General features: G+C 28.3%; 1 protein-coding gene across 4 annotated transcripts in view; it reads left to right on the forward strand.

Annotated features, from left to right (window-relative positions):
- LOC111619156 (myb-like protein X) overlaps positions 1-15,023 on the forward strand; it is a 65,883-nt gene that overhangs the window by 24,488 nt on the left and 26,372 nt on the right. For 3 of the 4 annotated variants that reach the window (XM_023360833.1, XM_023360831.1, XM_023360832.1), the window contains exons 5-7: positions 3,938-4,116; positions 4,866-4,949; positions 7,932-8,139. In XM_023360833.1, the coding sequence (XP_023216601.1) occupies positions 3,938-4,116; positions 4,866-4,949; positions 7,932-8,139 (471 nt within the window). The remainder of the gene's footprint in view (positions 1-3,937; positions 4,117-4,865; positions 4,950-7,931; positions 8,140-15,023) is intronic. The other variant, XM_023360834.1, reaches the window with a different exon arrangement.

Below are 15,023 nucleotides of genomic sequence, written 5' to 3' on the forward strand. Positions count from 1 at the left end.
TAATAAACTCAACTTACTAGCCTAAAATCTCCGTAGCGTGTTGCCAGGCGGCAGAAAGCATATATATAATTATAATAAAGTTACAATAAATTAAGTTAATATATAATTATATATACAGTACCTAATTTATATATAATTAATATATAATTATATGTACAGTACCTAATTTATATATAATTTATATATAATACTAAACAGACGATAGCAAACTCAATTTAGCCGCTCCGTAGCGTGGCGCAGGGTCAGAGGAAAGTAGTTCGGCTGCTCATCCACTATTGGTCCAGACTCTATCAATCTTGTCGCAAAACGACGTTATAGGAGGTATTTTATACGAAAGTTTCTACAATTTTGTCGCTACGTTATAGGAATTGTCGTTATAGGAACGTACGTTATAGGGGGGTCGACTGTACAGAAAACCTATAAATGCAAAAAATCAAAGAACTCCTAATTACATTCTTGCCTGAGTGTAATAAGGATAGATTTGTTTCTTATGAATTGGCATCTGATGTTCATTGATGTATTTCAAGGGTGTTCTATGAATTTACTTAATATTTTGTTGAACTTTTTCTAATCTTTTAAGATTTTCAACTTTATTTTTCTGTTGAATAAAAGTGTACTTCTCTTGGCAGTCAACATGTTAATTAATAATCTTATTGTTTGTAATCTTGCGAGTTATTATTTACTCGACACTATAAAGCCTCTATTGTTTTGCTGAGTTTCACTCATCTTCAAACATTTGTGAAATAAAGTAAACACTGTGAAAATGACCTCTAAAGGAAAGAAAGTAGTTGTTATGTTGGAGAAGACTATCTATACTAATATTATAAAGAAGTGAAGTTTGTAAGTTTGGATGTAGGAGGTAATCTCTGAAACTACTCATCCAATTTCAAAATTTATTTTACCAATATTTTGAATGGGCCTTCAGGGTGAACATAAGCTGTATATAATTTCGTTAAACATTCATATAAATTAAAAGATATCATCTAGGTAAGTATTATATTTTTGGTGTCAGCAGGTGGCAAGGGGCAAGATGCATACATATAAGAGATAGGTAACCACACAGTACAGTTGCATGGTTGACAAGATACACAGTGCACGTGTCCGAACTTGTATAACTGTAAAGGTTATCTTACATAAGAGTTTATCACATCAAATGATCAATCTAACACGTTTTAAAAATTCTTTATTCCTATACTGTACACAATTTAAATAATTTTTAAATGTGTTAGATTGGGCACACGGTGTGATAAAATCTTACGTAAGGTAACCTTAATAAATATAAATCAAATACTATAATATAATATAGTAGAAATGTTAGAAGTATGAAATAATCATCTGCTAGTAGATATATAAAATAAAATAAAAAAAAGAGTGTGAAAGTAAAGAGAAAATGTGTTGATGTCAAAGATTGTGGAACACTAACAAACACTGAAAGTTTGCAGAAAATTGGTTTAATGTTTTTAAAAGGAATAATTTGAACTTTCTTAATTTTCACTAATGTCCAAATTGAAAAGATTTTTGATTGTATTTGTGTGTGAACATATATTTTTTGTATACAGTAGACTCTCAGTTAATCAGCATCTATGGGGATTGGTAGATGCTGGATAAAGGTAGTTTCAGGTTGCTTGATAGTTACTATTAAAAATAGGTATAACTAATATTGTACTGTACCTCCTATTATACCATATCATACCATAAGCTGTGTTGACTTGATATTAATATTGAAATACAGTAATTAAAAGCAAATTAAGACAAATTTAACTTAATATAACACAGTTTTATTATGGTATAAAAATAGCTTTGTGAATGCAGTATGCAATTTTAATTAAATGGCAGTGGGAGACAAATGTGGTGCAAAAGGCATGGACTTACAGTGGTGTACCAAGGTTATACTTATATACTACATATTTCTGTTAGAAATGGATTTTATTTAGTTTTTATTTAAAGATTTGATTATTTTGCCAGATTCTTGAGTTTTGATTAACAGAGAGTTTATTGTATGTTATATACAGTAAATAGCTATATATGTAACCACATATTTAGTTATTTACTGCTTATTGATGATGATACAAATATGCTTATAATATATAGTTTTGGAATTACTACTGAACATTTCTTTAATCAAGTAAAGTAGTAATGTAGAATTTCTAAATGCAAAACAAACATTAATACTCATTTTTCATTATTGTTTAACATATTATACAGTATTTTATCAAAAACATTTTAATGTTTAATATATCTCAGATTAATTAGTTCTTTTTGAAATAAAAGCAAAATATACCTGTAGAAAAACAGTACAGTAAACATCTATGATGATAAGAGAGAACATTTAGTGAATAATAAATTCTTAATTAGTATTCATTAAATGAACGAAATTGATGAATAGAAAACTTGAATGAGCATACAGATTCAGGTATTGACAAATTTATTTGATTTTTGATAGTCTAAATTGATTTTGGATTTTGTATTTGATATATTTAAATAGTTTTTATTGTCTTTGAAGAAATTATTTTATTAGCTTATAATGAAATATTAATCAGTTTTTATATTGTATGTAAATAATAATTAATTCTATAATTATACAGTTATTGTAACTGTGAATTCATAAAATTATATTTGTAAAAATGACATTTATTCAATATTTTTTTTTTTAGATGGTGAAATTTCAAGAAGTCTGAATAAAACAATGAATTCAGATATTGATTCANCACTGAAAGTTTGCAGAAAATTGGTTTAATGTTTTTAAAAGGAATAATTTGAACTTTCTTAATTTTCACTAATGTCCAAATTGAAAAGATTTTTGATTGTATTTGTGTGTGAACATATATTTTTTGTATACAGTAGACTCTCAGTTAATCAGCATCTATGGGGATTGGTAGATGCTGGATAAAGGTAGTTTCAGGTTGCTTGATAGTTACTATTAAAAATAGGTATAACTAATATTGTACTGTACCTCCTATTATACCATATCATACCATAAGCTGTGTTGACTTGATATTAATATTGAAATACAGTAATTAAAAGCAAATTAAGACAAATTTAACTTAATATAACACAGTTTTATTATGGTATAAAAATAGCTTTGTGAATGCAGTATGCAATTTTAATTAAATGGCAGTGGGAGACAAATGTGGTGCAAAAGGCATGGACTTACAGTGGTGTACCAAGGTTATACTTATATACTACATATTTCTGTTAGAAATGGATTTTATTTAGTTTTTATTTAAAGATTTGATTATTTTGCCAGATTCTTGAGTTTTGATTAACAGAGAGTTTATTGTATGTTATATACAGTAAATAGCTATATATGTAACCACATATTTAGTTATTTACTGCTTATTGATGATGATACAAATATGCTTATAATATATAGTTTTGGAATTACTACTGAACATTTCTTTAATCAAGTAAAGTAGTAATGTAGAATTTCTAAATGCAAAACAAACATTAATACTCATTTTTCATTATTGTTTAACATATTATACAGTATTTTATCAAAAACATTTTAATGTTTAATATATCTCAGATTAATTAGTTCTTTTTGAAATAAAAGCAAAATATACCTGTAGAAAAACAGTACAGTAAACATCTATGATGATAAGAGAGAACATTTAGTGAATAATAAATTCTTAATTAGTATTCATTAAATGAACGAAATTGATGAATAGAAAACTTGAATGAGCATACAGATTCAGGTATTGACAAATTTATTTGATTTTTGATAGTCTAAATTGATTTTGGATTTTGTATTTGATATATTTAAATAGTTTTTATTGTCTTTGAAGAAATTATTTTATTAGCTTATAATGAAATATTAATCAGTTTTTATATTGTATGTAAATAATAATTAATTCTATAATTATACAGTTATTGTAACTGTGAATTCATAAAATTATATTTGTAAAAATGACATTTATTCAATATTTTTTTTTTTTAGATGGTGAAATTTCAAGAAGTCTGAATAAAACAATGAATTCAGATATTGATTCAGATTCATCAAATGACCTTTCTGAAAGATGTCCTATATGTTTAAATAGATTCATTGGACAAACAGTTGGTTCACCTGACAGCTGTGATCATAATTTTTGTTTAGAATGTTTATTAGAGTGGACTAAGGTAACATAGAAAAAGTTATTTTTTAAATAAAATAATTAATAATATACATTTATTTATTTATTCTTTCTTGTTATTATAAGAATGAGAGGGAACAAACTGTAAAATAGTGGAATATATTGTGTTTTTTTTTATTCTAAGGAGCTTTTTGAACTTTTCTGGTTTGAAAAATTGGAGTGTGCATTAAAATCAAGCACAAAGTTGACTTAATACAGCCTTGTTGCTTCATTTTTCTCTTCTCGCCACTTAACACTTATCACTGTTTAAATACATGAAGTTTTTGTGACTGTATTATTATATATTGATATTGTGATACATTATCATAATATATTTTAATACATAGTGAAAACTCAGTAATATTGAGCTTTAATTCTGTATTAAAATGTTCAGTATTTACATGTACCAGTACATACAAACATTGATAAATTATAGGGAAATATGGCAGTTTATCATATAAAAATGAATATCTGTTAATAATACATTGGTGCATAAACATTCAAAATATTTGATTTGTTAGTCTAAAAAATGTTTAAATTGCTTTATTTGCTAATTTGATAAGAAAAACTGTTATAATGTTCAAGTATTTGTGAAAATTTAATAAAAACTATTTATTGATATGTTATTGGTAGTATATTATAAGAAAATATTTAAAACAATTTTGAATACTTAAATCTCATTCTATTTTTTACACTTCAAGAAATAAATATGACATTATTATTAATATTATTTAACAATATCTTTTGTATTTATAGAATATTAATACTTGCCCAGTGGACAGGAAACTTTATAACCAGATTATTTCTCGACATGAATTGAGAGGAGAAATTATAGATAAAGTAAGTTTTTATTAATTTAAAAATTCTTATAAGTGTTTTTTTTATAAAAACTTTTAATTAAAACCTATAGAAATTATTGCAAACTGTTGTGTTCTATTTTTTAAAGGTAACAAACAACACCAACAAACATTTATAATTAAACCAGCAAATAAAGTTTTTAATATACTTTGACAAGCACTTTCGATCCTAATTGGGATCTGCTTCTGGTCAAAATGTTCTATTTAGCCATTAATGCATAGATGGATGTTTTTGTATTTGTTCAAATATTTAATCTTTAAGCATTCCAAATTTTTGTATAGAACATTTTGACCTGAAGCAGATCCCAATTAGGATCAAAAGCACTTGTATTAAAAACTTTATTTGCTGGTTTAATTATAAAGGTTCATTGGTGTTATTTACTATGTAACCAGCTGTGAGAAGATTTTTTGAAAGTATTACTGTGAAATATTTTATAACTAAAAATTTATATACATATACTTTTTCATTATGAAAAAAGTATGATACAGATTTATTTGTTCTATACTCTTGCATAGAATGTCATCACACCAATTTTACTACATATAAATACCTAAATTGTCTTAACAAAAAGATAACTATAAAGCCTGGTGCAAATAAGTTGGATATCAAAGCAAATTTGCTTACAATCAAAGGAGTGGATGCATACTTCCAGGATAATAATACAAGCTGTCATCATTCATAACAGAATTTACAAAATCAATCACTACACTTGCCTAGTACAATGACAACAATATGCAACACATCATTTGGTCTACCCAGAGTCCTGATTTCAACCCAATAGAACAGTGATGGCGAACTTATGACCCACGGGTCAGGCACTGACCCATGCAGGCTTTTTAAGTGACCCACACGTTGATTTTTATGAACTTGTTTTTTATATCATAAAAGAGAGAACAGACAATTAAAAATATTAAAAAATAATGTATATACTATATATCTAATGTCAAATTTATAAAAAAAAAACCAGTCTAAAGGCCCAATGCAGATACATTTCACTTTATTTTATATCCATACAAAACGGAATTTGAAACAAGGGAGTTAACCGAATTTATGTAGCTAGGCATCCATGATTTAGAAATAGAATTAGTTGAATTTCAAAGCAGCATTGTGTGGAAAAATAAATTTGAAAACTTACTTTTCAAAGTAGAAGGAAAAATGTTTGAAAGTAGTGCAGATAATAATGATCCTGCACTAAAAATTGAAAATATTATATTAAACGTATGGGATTCTTTACCAAATAATTTTATATCAATGAAGAAACTTGCTAATGCTCTTTTAAAGATGTTTGGATCCACATATTCATGTGAAAAATTGTTTTCTTCAATGAATTTTGTAAAATCTACCAATAGAAATAAACTTGGAAATGAATTGTATGCAAAATATGTTAACTAAGGAATACAGAATATGAACCTAATATTAAGAAACTATCTGAAAATAAACAACAACAGATTTCTCATTAAATATACTTCGACTTTATTATCAACTTTATTATACATACACATACCTGTAACTATATCTATTAATAAATAATATTTCATATTACCGTATTAGCCCGAATATAACGCGACCCCGAATTTAACGCGACTCCAAAATTTTCATAAAGATATTTAGAAAAAAAATAATACTCATAAAAGAATTCAAAGAAAGTAAAATTCAATCAGATAAGCATTTATTTATGTAATTACAGTAGAGCATCATTTATCCGAATCAATTGGGGACTGGGGTGGTTCGGATAACTTATTTTTCGAATAACGAATCATGTACGAAAAAATATATTAATTTATCCCATGTTGAAATTTTTCTCCATTGTGTGTCGCTTCACGTTGAATTTTCGTCGATGTTAAGCCTAACGAAGACTTTTGTATCGTTAAAAATTAATTTTTTATTTTGTACAAACAGAATAAATATATTGAAAAATATAAAAACAATAAAAAATTATACTTCAGATGTTAATTTAGTATCAAAAATGTAAAATATTTGAGTAACCCAAGAAATAGCCAAAGATTGCAGCGCCGCAGCACTAGCAAAAATTTAAATTTGCCGACTGGAATGCTTTCGGATAACAGACGTTTCGGATAAATGACGCTCTACTGTATAGCTAATAACCCAGGCAGCCTCTGTAGGAAAATGTCCTTGTTTATATTACATTCCATTACTTAAACCCTGAATTTAGCGCGAGTTGATTTTTTAATGGAAAATAAGTGGTCGAAAAATATTGCGTTATATTCGGGCTAATACAGTATATATGTGATTTTCTTTATTCCTTGTTCGTTAAAATACTCAGTGCAGGGGTGACTGCTGACTGGACATGGTGTCACCTGATGATGTATTTATACTATCATCCCATTGATATCAACTTTTTTAAGTCAGCCTTTATTTTTTGCTCTTCATTTGCAAAAATAAAAGGTGTAAAACAAAAAGGAAATGTAAACTTTTTAGAGGATTTTAAAAGTGCGAACCAAAAAATGTAGTTTTTAATCATCTTCTCCTCCCCTTTCCAAGTGACACCACTGACTTAGTGACCCACAAGCTAGTACTAATGAACAAAATTTGACCCACTTTTCAAAAAGGTTCACCATCACTGCAGTAGAACATTGAGATAAATTAGGGCAACAAAACAGAACCACATAGGACAGACCAAAATTTATAGCTGAGTTAGTCTGGATTCTATAAATGGAATGGAATTCCAGCATCTGTGCTGCCTGGATCAGTGGAAATTATTTCCTGGAAGATCCAGGAGAGATGACAAAATATTGAGGTTATCACTGGTGGTCATTGAAGTTGGAAACTGAATGTTTGAATACTTTATGTTAGTTAGTGTATATGTTGGAATATTCTTTTGGAAACTTATACTATACTTTAAGAAAGTTTTAGTTGAAAATTATAATAATGAAATGATTCTGTTAATTACTACATATAATGAATTAATAAAAAGTCTAATATATGCATTTTATATACATTTAGATACCTGTTGAAACTTCTGAAAAGGACAATGAAACGGATGATGTTACATACTGTGAAGTATGTGGATTCTGTGATCGAGAAGATCGTCTTTTGCTTTGTGACCATTGTGATAAAGGTTATCATTGTGAATGTCTTACTCCACCTCTTGAACATATACCAATTATGGAATGGTATTGTCCAAATTGCTCTATGTTTGAGGGGATAGAAAGTATGTATATTTTAATTACTATATTTAAACAATATCACAATTTACAAAATTATTCATCTAACAATAAATTAAATAAATTGTTGCTCTGAATGGATTTCATCAGTTGAGTAACTTCATTTAAATACTTCTGGAAAATCTAGAACTGCAATAAAATTTTTACTTCTTAATTTTTCTTAAAATTGATATTATCTATCAGTTTTCTGTTTAAATTTATCTGGCAAATAAACATTAGCCTTGTTTCCTGTTATAAAATTTTTAATATGTTAATGATGTGAAACTTGTATAAAATTTGAGTACATTTATTACATTTAGCTGATATAAATCTAGAAGATTGTTAATTTTGAATCTTGAAAATTTAGAATGTAGTCTGAGAAGATGAAAGACATTTCTGGTCTTGGAAACAGCAGGGTCGATACTGTATTAAGGCTTAACTCCAAGAAATTGAGGGTGCAGCTGAAATGACAAAAATGCCTTACAGTAATGCAGAAGGCAAGGGAAAACCAACATATTAACTTTCACAGGAAAATCTTTTATGGCTGAAAACCTGTTACAATTGGCCCTCAGTTTCCTGCAGCCTTTTAGTGGGCAGAAAATTGTTAAAAATCAAATGAAGAATCCCCCAATTAACCACAAATATCTGTATCTGGAATGTCAGAAGTATCTATGAAAGTGGTAAAATTCATAATGTAATACATGAAATGAGGAGACTAAAAATAGATATAATGGGAATAAGCAAAACAAGATGGCCAGGAAGAGGAGAATGCTGTGTTTCAGAATGCATAGTATATTGCTCCAGCAATGATGATCAAACTACCGGAATGGAGTTGGTGTGATACTAAACAAAGCAATAGTGACATTGGTACACAGTGTAACACAACTGTCGGATAGAGTTGTTATGGCCATATTTGAAGATAATCTATTTAGAATGAATGTCATATGTGTTTATGTACCAACTGTAAATAAAAGAGAGGAAGAGATTGAAGAATTCTATGATCAGATCATGGCTGTACTAAAACATGCAAAGAAAATTGAGATCACGATAATAATGGAAGATTTCTACACCAAAGTTGGACAGACAAAGTTGGAAGACATCATTGGGCCACATGGTCTTGGAGAAAGAAATGAAAGACTGGCTCACCTCATACAGTTTTGCAGAGAGGAAGAGATGGTGATCACTAGCACTTCGTTCAAACTACCTCCCAGAAGGCTTTAAACCTGGAATTTTCTGACAGATAGACCAGATAACATTGTTAGAAATCAAATAGACTTTATTTTGATAAATAAAAGATTTTGTAACAGCATCACTGTGACCAAATCCTATTCTGGTGCAGACATATCATCAGACCATAAACCATTCATTTGCCATCTGAGTCTGAAACTGCATAAGTCTATCCCCAAATCACATAAAACTGACCCTGATATTACCATCCTCAAAGATGAAGTACAAAGAGCAACAATAAGATAGACAGTACAGTAGGAATTAGAAAAGATGACAGCATATTAAGAGAGAACATCTTTAGAAGATAAATGGAAGGGATTAAAAGAGACAATCTAGAAAGTTGGCAATAAGCATTTTTGCAGAAGAAAGAATGAATTTCTGACTGAAAGCAAACTCCACTTAATTTAATATATGGAAAATAATACATAGAAAAGCTATTCAGTGGCAATAGAGGAAAACAACCTATTATGAACAGTAACATCAGACTATTGGTAGTCTGATGTTACTGTTTATAATAGGTTGTTTTCCTCTATTGCCACTGAATAGCTTTATTATGTATTATTTTCCATATATCAGTAACATCAGACTACCAATAGTCTGATGTTACTGTTTATAATAGGTAACTGTTTATAACCTCACTCTCCACTACCAATAGTGGAGAGTGAGGTTATAAGAGCTTTAAGAACATCCAAAAACGGGAAAGCCAATGTCCAGATGACATTCCTATAGAGATGTTGAAACTTCTATCAGAAATTAACATTAATGAACTAACAGAACTCTTCAATGCCTTCTATGACATAGGCATCATCCCAAATGATTGGCTGCGATCAAATGTTATCACTGTAACAAAAAAGCCAATGCCAAGTTATGTGATGAATTTAAAACGATCAGCTTCATGAGTCACACACTCAGGGTCTTCAAAATCATTCATAACAGAATTTACAAAAAAAAGAAAATGTGAAGAGAACACTGGAAAACACAATTTGGCTTCCAAAACTACAATCTATTTACAATGCAGGTTCTCGTACAAAGATGCAGAGATATAAGATGTGACATACATATGTTTTTTAGATTATACAAAGGTTTTCAACAGATGCTAACATGAAAAGATCATCCAGGCACTGCAGAGAATTGGCGTTGATGACAAAGATATCAGAATCATCTTCATTCTTTACTGGAATCAAACCACACAGGTCAGGGTGGAAGGTCAACTGACAGCAAATTCAGATCCACAGAGGTGTATGACAAGGCTGTATATTATCTCCCATTCTCTTCAACATATATTCTGAAAATTTTTTTCAGAAGCACTGGCTGATTTGACATTGGCATCAAGATCAATGGAGAATATTTGAATAACATTTATTATGCCAATGACACGGCACAGCTCTCCACAAATTTTAAAGATCTTCACATGCTGCTAGATTGAGTCAGAACCTCAAGCAAAAAATATATGATTTATATCTCAACATCAAAAAAACTACATGTGTATATATATATATATATATGGTGTAATAAGTCAGACATCACCTCAGGGCAAGTTGATGGCTGGATCAAAAGAAATTGAAAGTGTAGAAAAATTTAATTTGTTGGGAAGTACCTTAAATGATAATTGGGGCCATGATTTAGAAATCAGAATGCAAATAGAAAAGACAAGAACTATTTTCATAAAATGAAAAATTGCTATGTTCTAGAGACCTAACCCTTGTGACGAAAACTAGAATAATCAGATGCTGTGTGTGCTATTGAATCAAGTTAAATCTTGGACCATATCCAAAATATCTGAAAAGAAGATTGAAATCTTTGAAATGTGGATTTACAAAGGCTTCTAAGAGTGTTCTGGGTAGAACATGTGACTAATGTAGAAATATAGCAATGAATGGATAAACAATAAGAACTATTCAACACCATCAAACAAAGAAAATGGAATATTTGTCCACGTGATGACAAATGGTGTCAAGTACCGAATCATGCAACTTGTTATACAAGAAAAAAATCTCTGGGAAAAGAGGACCAGAATAATATCGAATCTCGTGGCTGAAAAACCTGAGGGACTGGTGTGAAATGTCTTTGGAAGAACTGTTTAGAAGAACTAATATTAGGAATACATTAGCCATGATGACATCCAACATTCATAATGGATAGGGCACCAAAAGAAGAAGCTGATATAAAATTGTTTATTATACATTAATTAATACAGTGTCACTCAAACTGTATGTATACATGGACCAGTTTACTTTCATTCCAATTCTTCATAGACCAGTATTTTTTGTGAAATTAAATAAAAATAATTATAAAATGAAGCAAAGTTAGTTCAAATGCATTTTTTTTATTTTTAACTTTTAGACTGAATTTCATAAGAAAAATAAAATAACAAAATTTGGTGCTCATTATTTTGAAAAAAAATGGGGGTATGGCTGTTCTCAAGTAATTTCCTGATCCAACTTCAGTTGCCAATCCACTGCTGGCACTAGCAAGGACACATCCAAACTTTCTGGTTTTGCTAAAATTTTAATAAATATGTTCTAATACACTCTTCTCAGACATGCCACTTATTGGAATTTATTTGTAAAATTCTGTATGTGATGCACATGAAAAAGTTTAAACAATGATTTCTCATAAACTACTGTTTGTTCGCAGAGTTACATATATGTGCATTAATGGGAGGACAGGTATACTAGAATGTATTTATTAAAACTTCAGCAAAATCTGGCATGTCCCTTCTAAGTGTTTAAGTAATAAGAAAAACAAAAATTATAACATTTTAAACAAAATCTTGTTGCAGCCCAGTAATAAACTGTTTGAATAGTACTGTATTCATAAATACAAATAATTATGTATATTAATTTCTTTGTAAAAATATTTGTTTGTTCTTCCATCATTCTGATTTTATTATGCTTGATAATGAATTATTAACTGTAGAATGTTAGTTGCAAAAACTCTAATCATTCTTCATGATTTATTAAGAGAAAACAAAGGGGAAAAAAATAGTGGTGGTTTTTCAATTAATTTAAATATTTGAGATTGCATACTTATCATCTTCATACATAATAATTTAATATATATATAATTCAAAATAAAGAAAGATAAAATGATCACATTTTATAAAATAACTGGGATTTGTATTATATTAAAATAATTTCAAAACCAGTTTGAAATTATTTGTACATTAACTAAATTGAAATATCAAATACACACAGTGTGTACATATTTGTATACACTAATCCAGGTTTTTCCAATCTTTTTTCTGAAAAGGCCATTTGTGCTGTAAAAGACAAGTCAGGAGGCCAGATGCAAAAGATATAGTCAAATATTAAAGTTTTTTATTTTTGAATAACCCTGGGTTTAAATCAATGTTAAATTTGCAAATGGTTTTTCAAAAGAATTTCATCAAAATTGGGGATGAATTTTATGGCACTCACAAGGGAACTGTCGGAGTGTCTTCTAATAAATTTTAATAAAATTTAGTTAATAACTACGTTAAAAGTATACAAACTCTATTTTAAATTTGTAGCATTCACTAAAAGTGTTGATCAGAGTTATTAGCAATCAAATGTTGCACTACTTTATAGTAGTTTAACACAATTATGCAAATTTTTAGAAGTGAAAGGGTCGCGGAGGAAGACGGCGATATTACATTTAGAATAAATTCTGGAATTTTCAAAAATGGGAGAAGAATTAATAAAATTTAGTTAATAATTATGTTAAAAGTATACAAAATTTTATTAATTCTTCAACCATTTTTGAAAATTCCAGAATTTATTCTAAATGTAATAGCGCCGTCTTCCTCTGCAATCCTTTCACTTCGAAAAATTTGCATAACTGTGTTAAACTATTATAAAGTAGTGCAACATTTGATTGCTAATAACTCTGATCAACACTTTTAGTGAATGCTACAAATTTAAAATAGAGTTTGTATACTTTTAACGTAGTTATTAACTAAATTTTATTAAAATTTATTAGAAGACACTCCGACAGTTCCTTTGTCAGTGTTAATGTCTCCTTTAGATATTTGTCACAGTTACATTTGATGTTTTGCATTTGATTTTATGTACTTCATTTTTGAAAAGACTAGTTCACAAAGGAATGTGAAAACAAAAATGGAAAATATTTCTCATGCAAACTTCTTAAGATTTAAAATTCTCTTCTGAAAGAGATTTGTAAAAATTTAACAAACCATCTTTTTTAAATAGTTTGTTATAAAAGTCATTTGCAACAAGATCTATTAATTCTAGTTGTTTTTCTGAAGATTATATACATAACTGATTCAAATGTTTATAAAATTTATATGGACTCAATAAATACGATTTGGAGACTATTTGACCTGCAGGCTGTAGATTAATGAAGCCCATACTAATCTATTAAAATATTGTGCATAAGAATTATTAAAAGCTAATTGTTCTTGAGTTTCAGTTAAATTATCTTTATAACATATATGAAAGACAATTTCTTTACGAAATTGTAGATTAATCAAAATAATATTTGAATCATGCCATTCTTATGAAAAATATTAATATTTTATTTAATTTATCTTAGAATTCATTAAAAATTATTCTATTTTGCTGTTATGTATATCTGTAATAATAGCATATTAATTGGTAGGAATAAGCCAAATAGAAAAAGCTGCTGCTATTAGATTTTTTTGATAGTCATTGCTTTTTACTATAAAATATTAATATAACAAATTTTTGTAATTATTCTTTTTAGATGAAGACATTTCGTATCTTAATTAAAATAGCAAATAATGCAAAAGGAACAGCAAGCTTTTTCAGTTATATTAATTCTAGAATTAGATACATTGCACTGTCATTACAGTTACAGATATTTGATTTTTAGCATAAGCATAGTTTTAAATGTTTATGAAATTGGCTTACTATTTTAATTTAATAATATATTAAATACATTAAATTAATAATTAAACAAGTGATACTTTTAAAACAATGAAAATCTTTTTGCCTTGTAAGAAATGGTTGACAGTGACACTATTGCTAATTTAAACTCTATGTTAACCAATAGTGTCATAATTAGTTTCAAAAAATGTTTTGCAATTGATATTATTTGCATTCCTGTAATATAGATTTTTTTTTGTAAGTAAGTTCAATATTCCTGAAGAGAGAATTAAACTTTTTTTAATTATATGTTATCATATAATTAAAAAAAGTTATCTTTTTGGTTTTTAATACAAATACAATGAAAATTACAAATTTTATGTCAGAGTTGTTTACATTGCAATGGCAACTTGGTGACAGTAGAATTTGCAGAATTCTGCTGTGTTCACTATCCTTTGCTTCACTAGATGACGAACTGTAGATGCACATTTCTGTTCTAGTGCTGCTGGAACAATGTTTAACTTTAACATTTGATGTCAGTGCCACACTGTGCCAAGTTGCCATGACTAGAGTTTGACTATATGCTGTGTGATCATCTTGTCAACTTCAGTGATGGCTAGCAACCTCAAACCTTCACTCTGCTGTTGGACTGAACACTGGCCTTTAATGTAAAATGGTTAGAACAATGAGGAAAAGTAATTTCTTTGTACTAATTTATATAATTATTCAAATAATACATTTAATTATTTTTATTGTATTTCACTTTTAAAACTAAATTTATTGTTTATTTATTTATACATTCATGCATGAGTTTTATTTCTAGTTTTAAATCAATAGAT

This window comes from Centruroides sculpturatus, unplaced genomic scaffold (assembly GCF_000671375.1).
Source record: "Centruroides sculpturatus isolate CEXI.00-Female unplaced genomic scaffold, Cexi_2.0 scaffold79, whole genome shotgun sequence".
Classification (NCBI taxonomy): Eukaryota; Metazoa; Arthropoda; class Arachnida; order Scorpiones; family Buthidae; genus Centruroides; species Centruroides sculpturatus.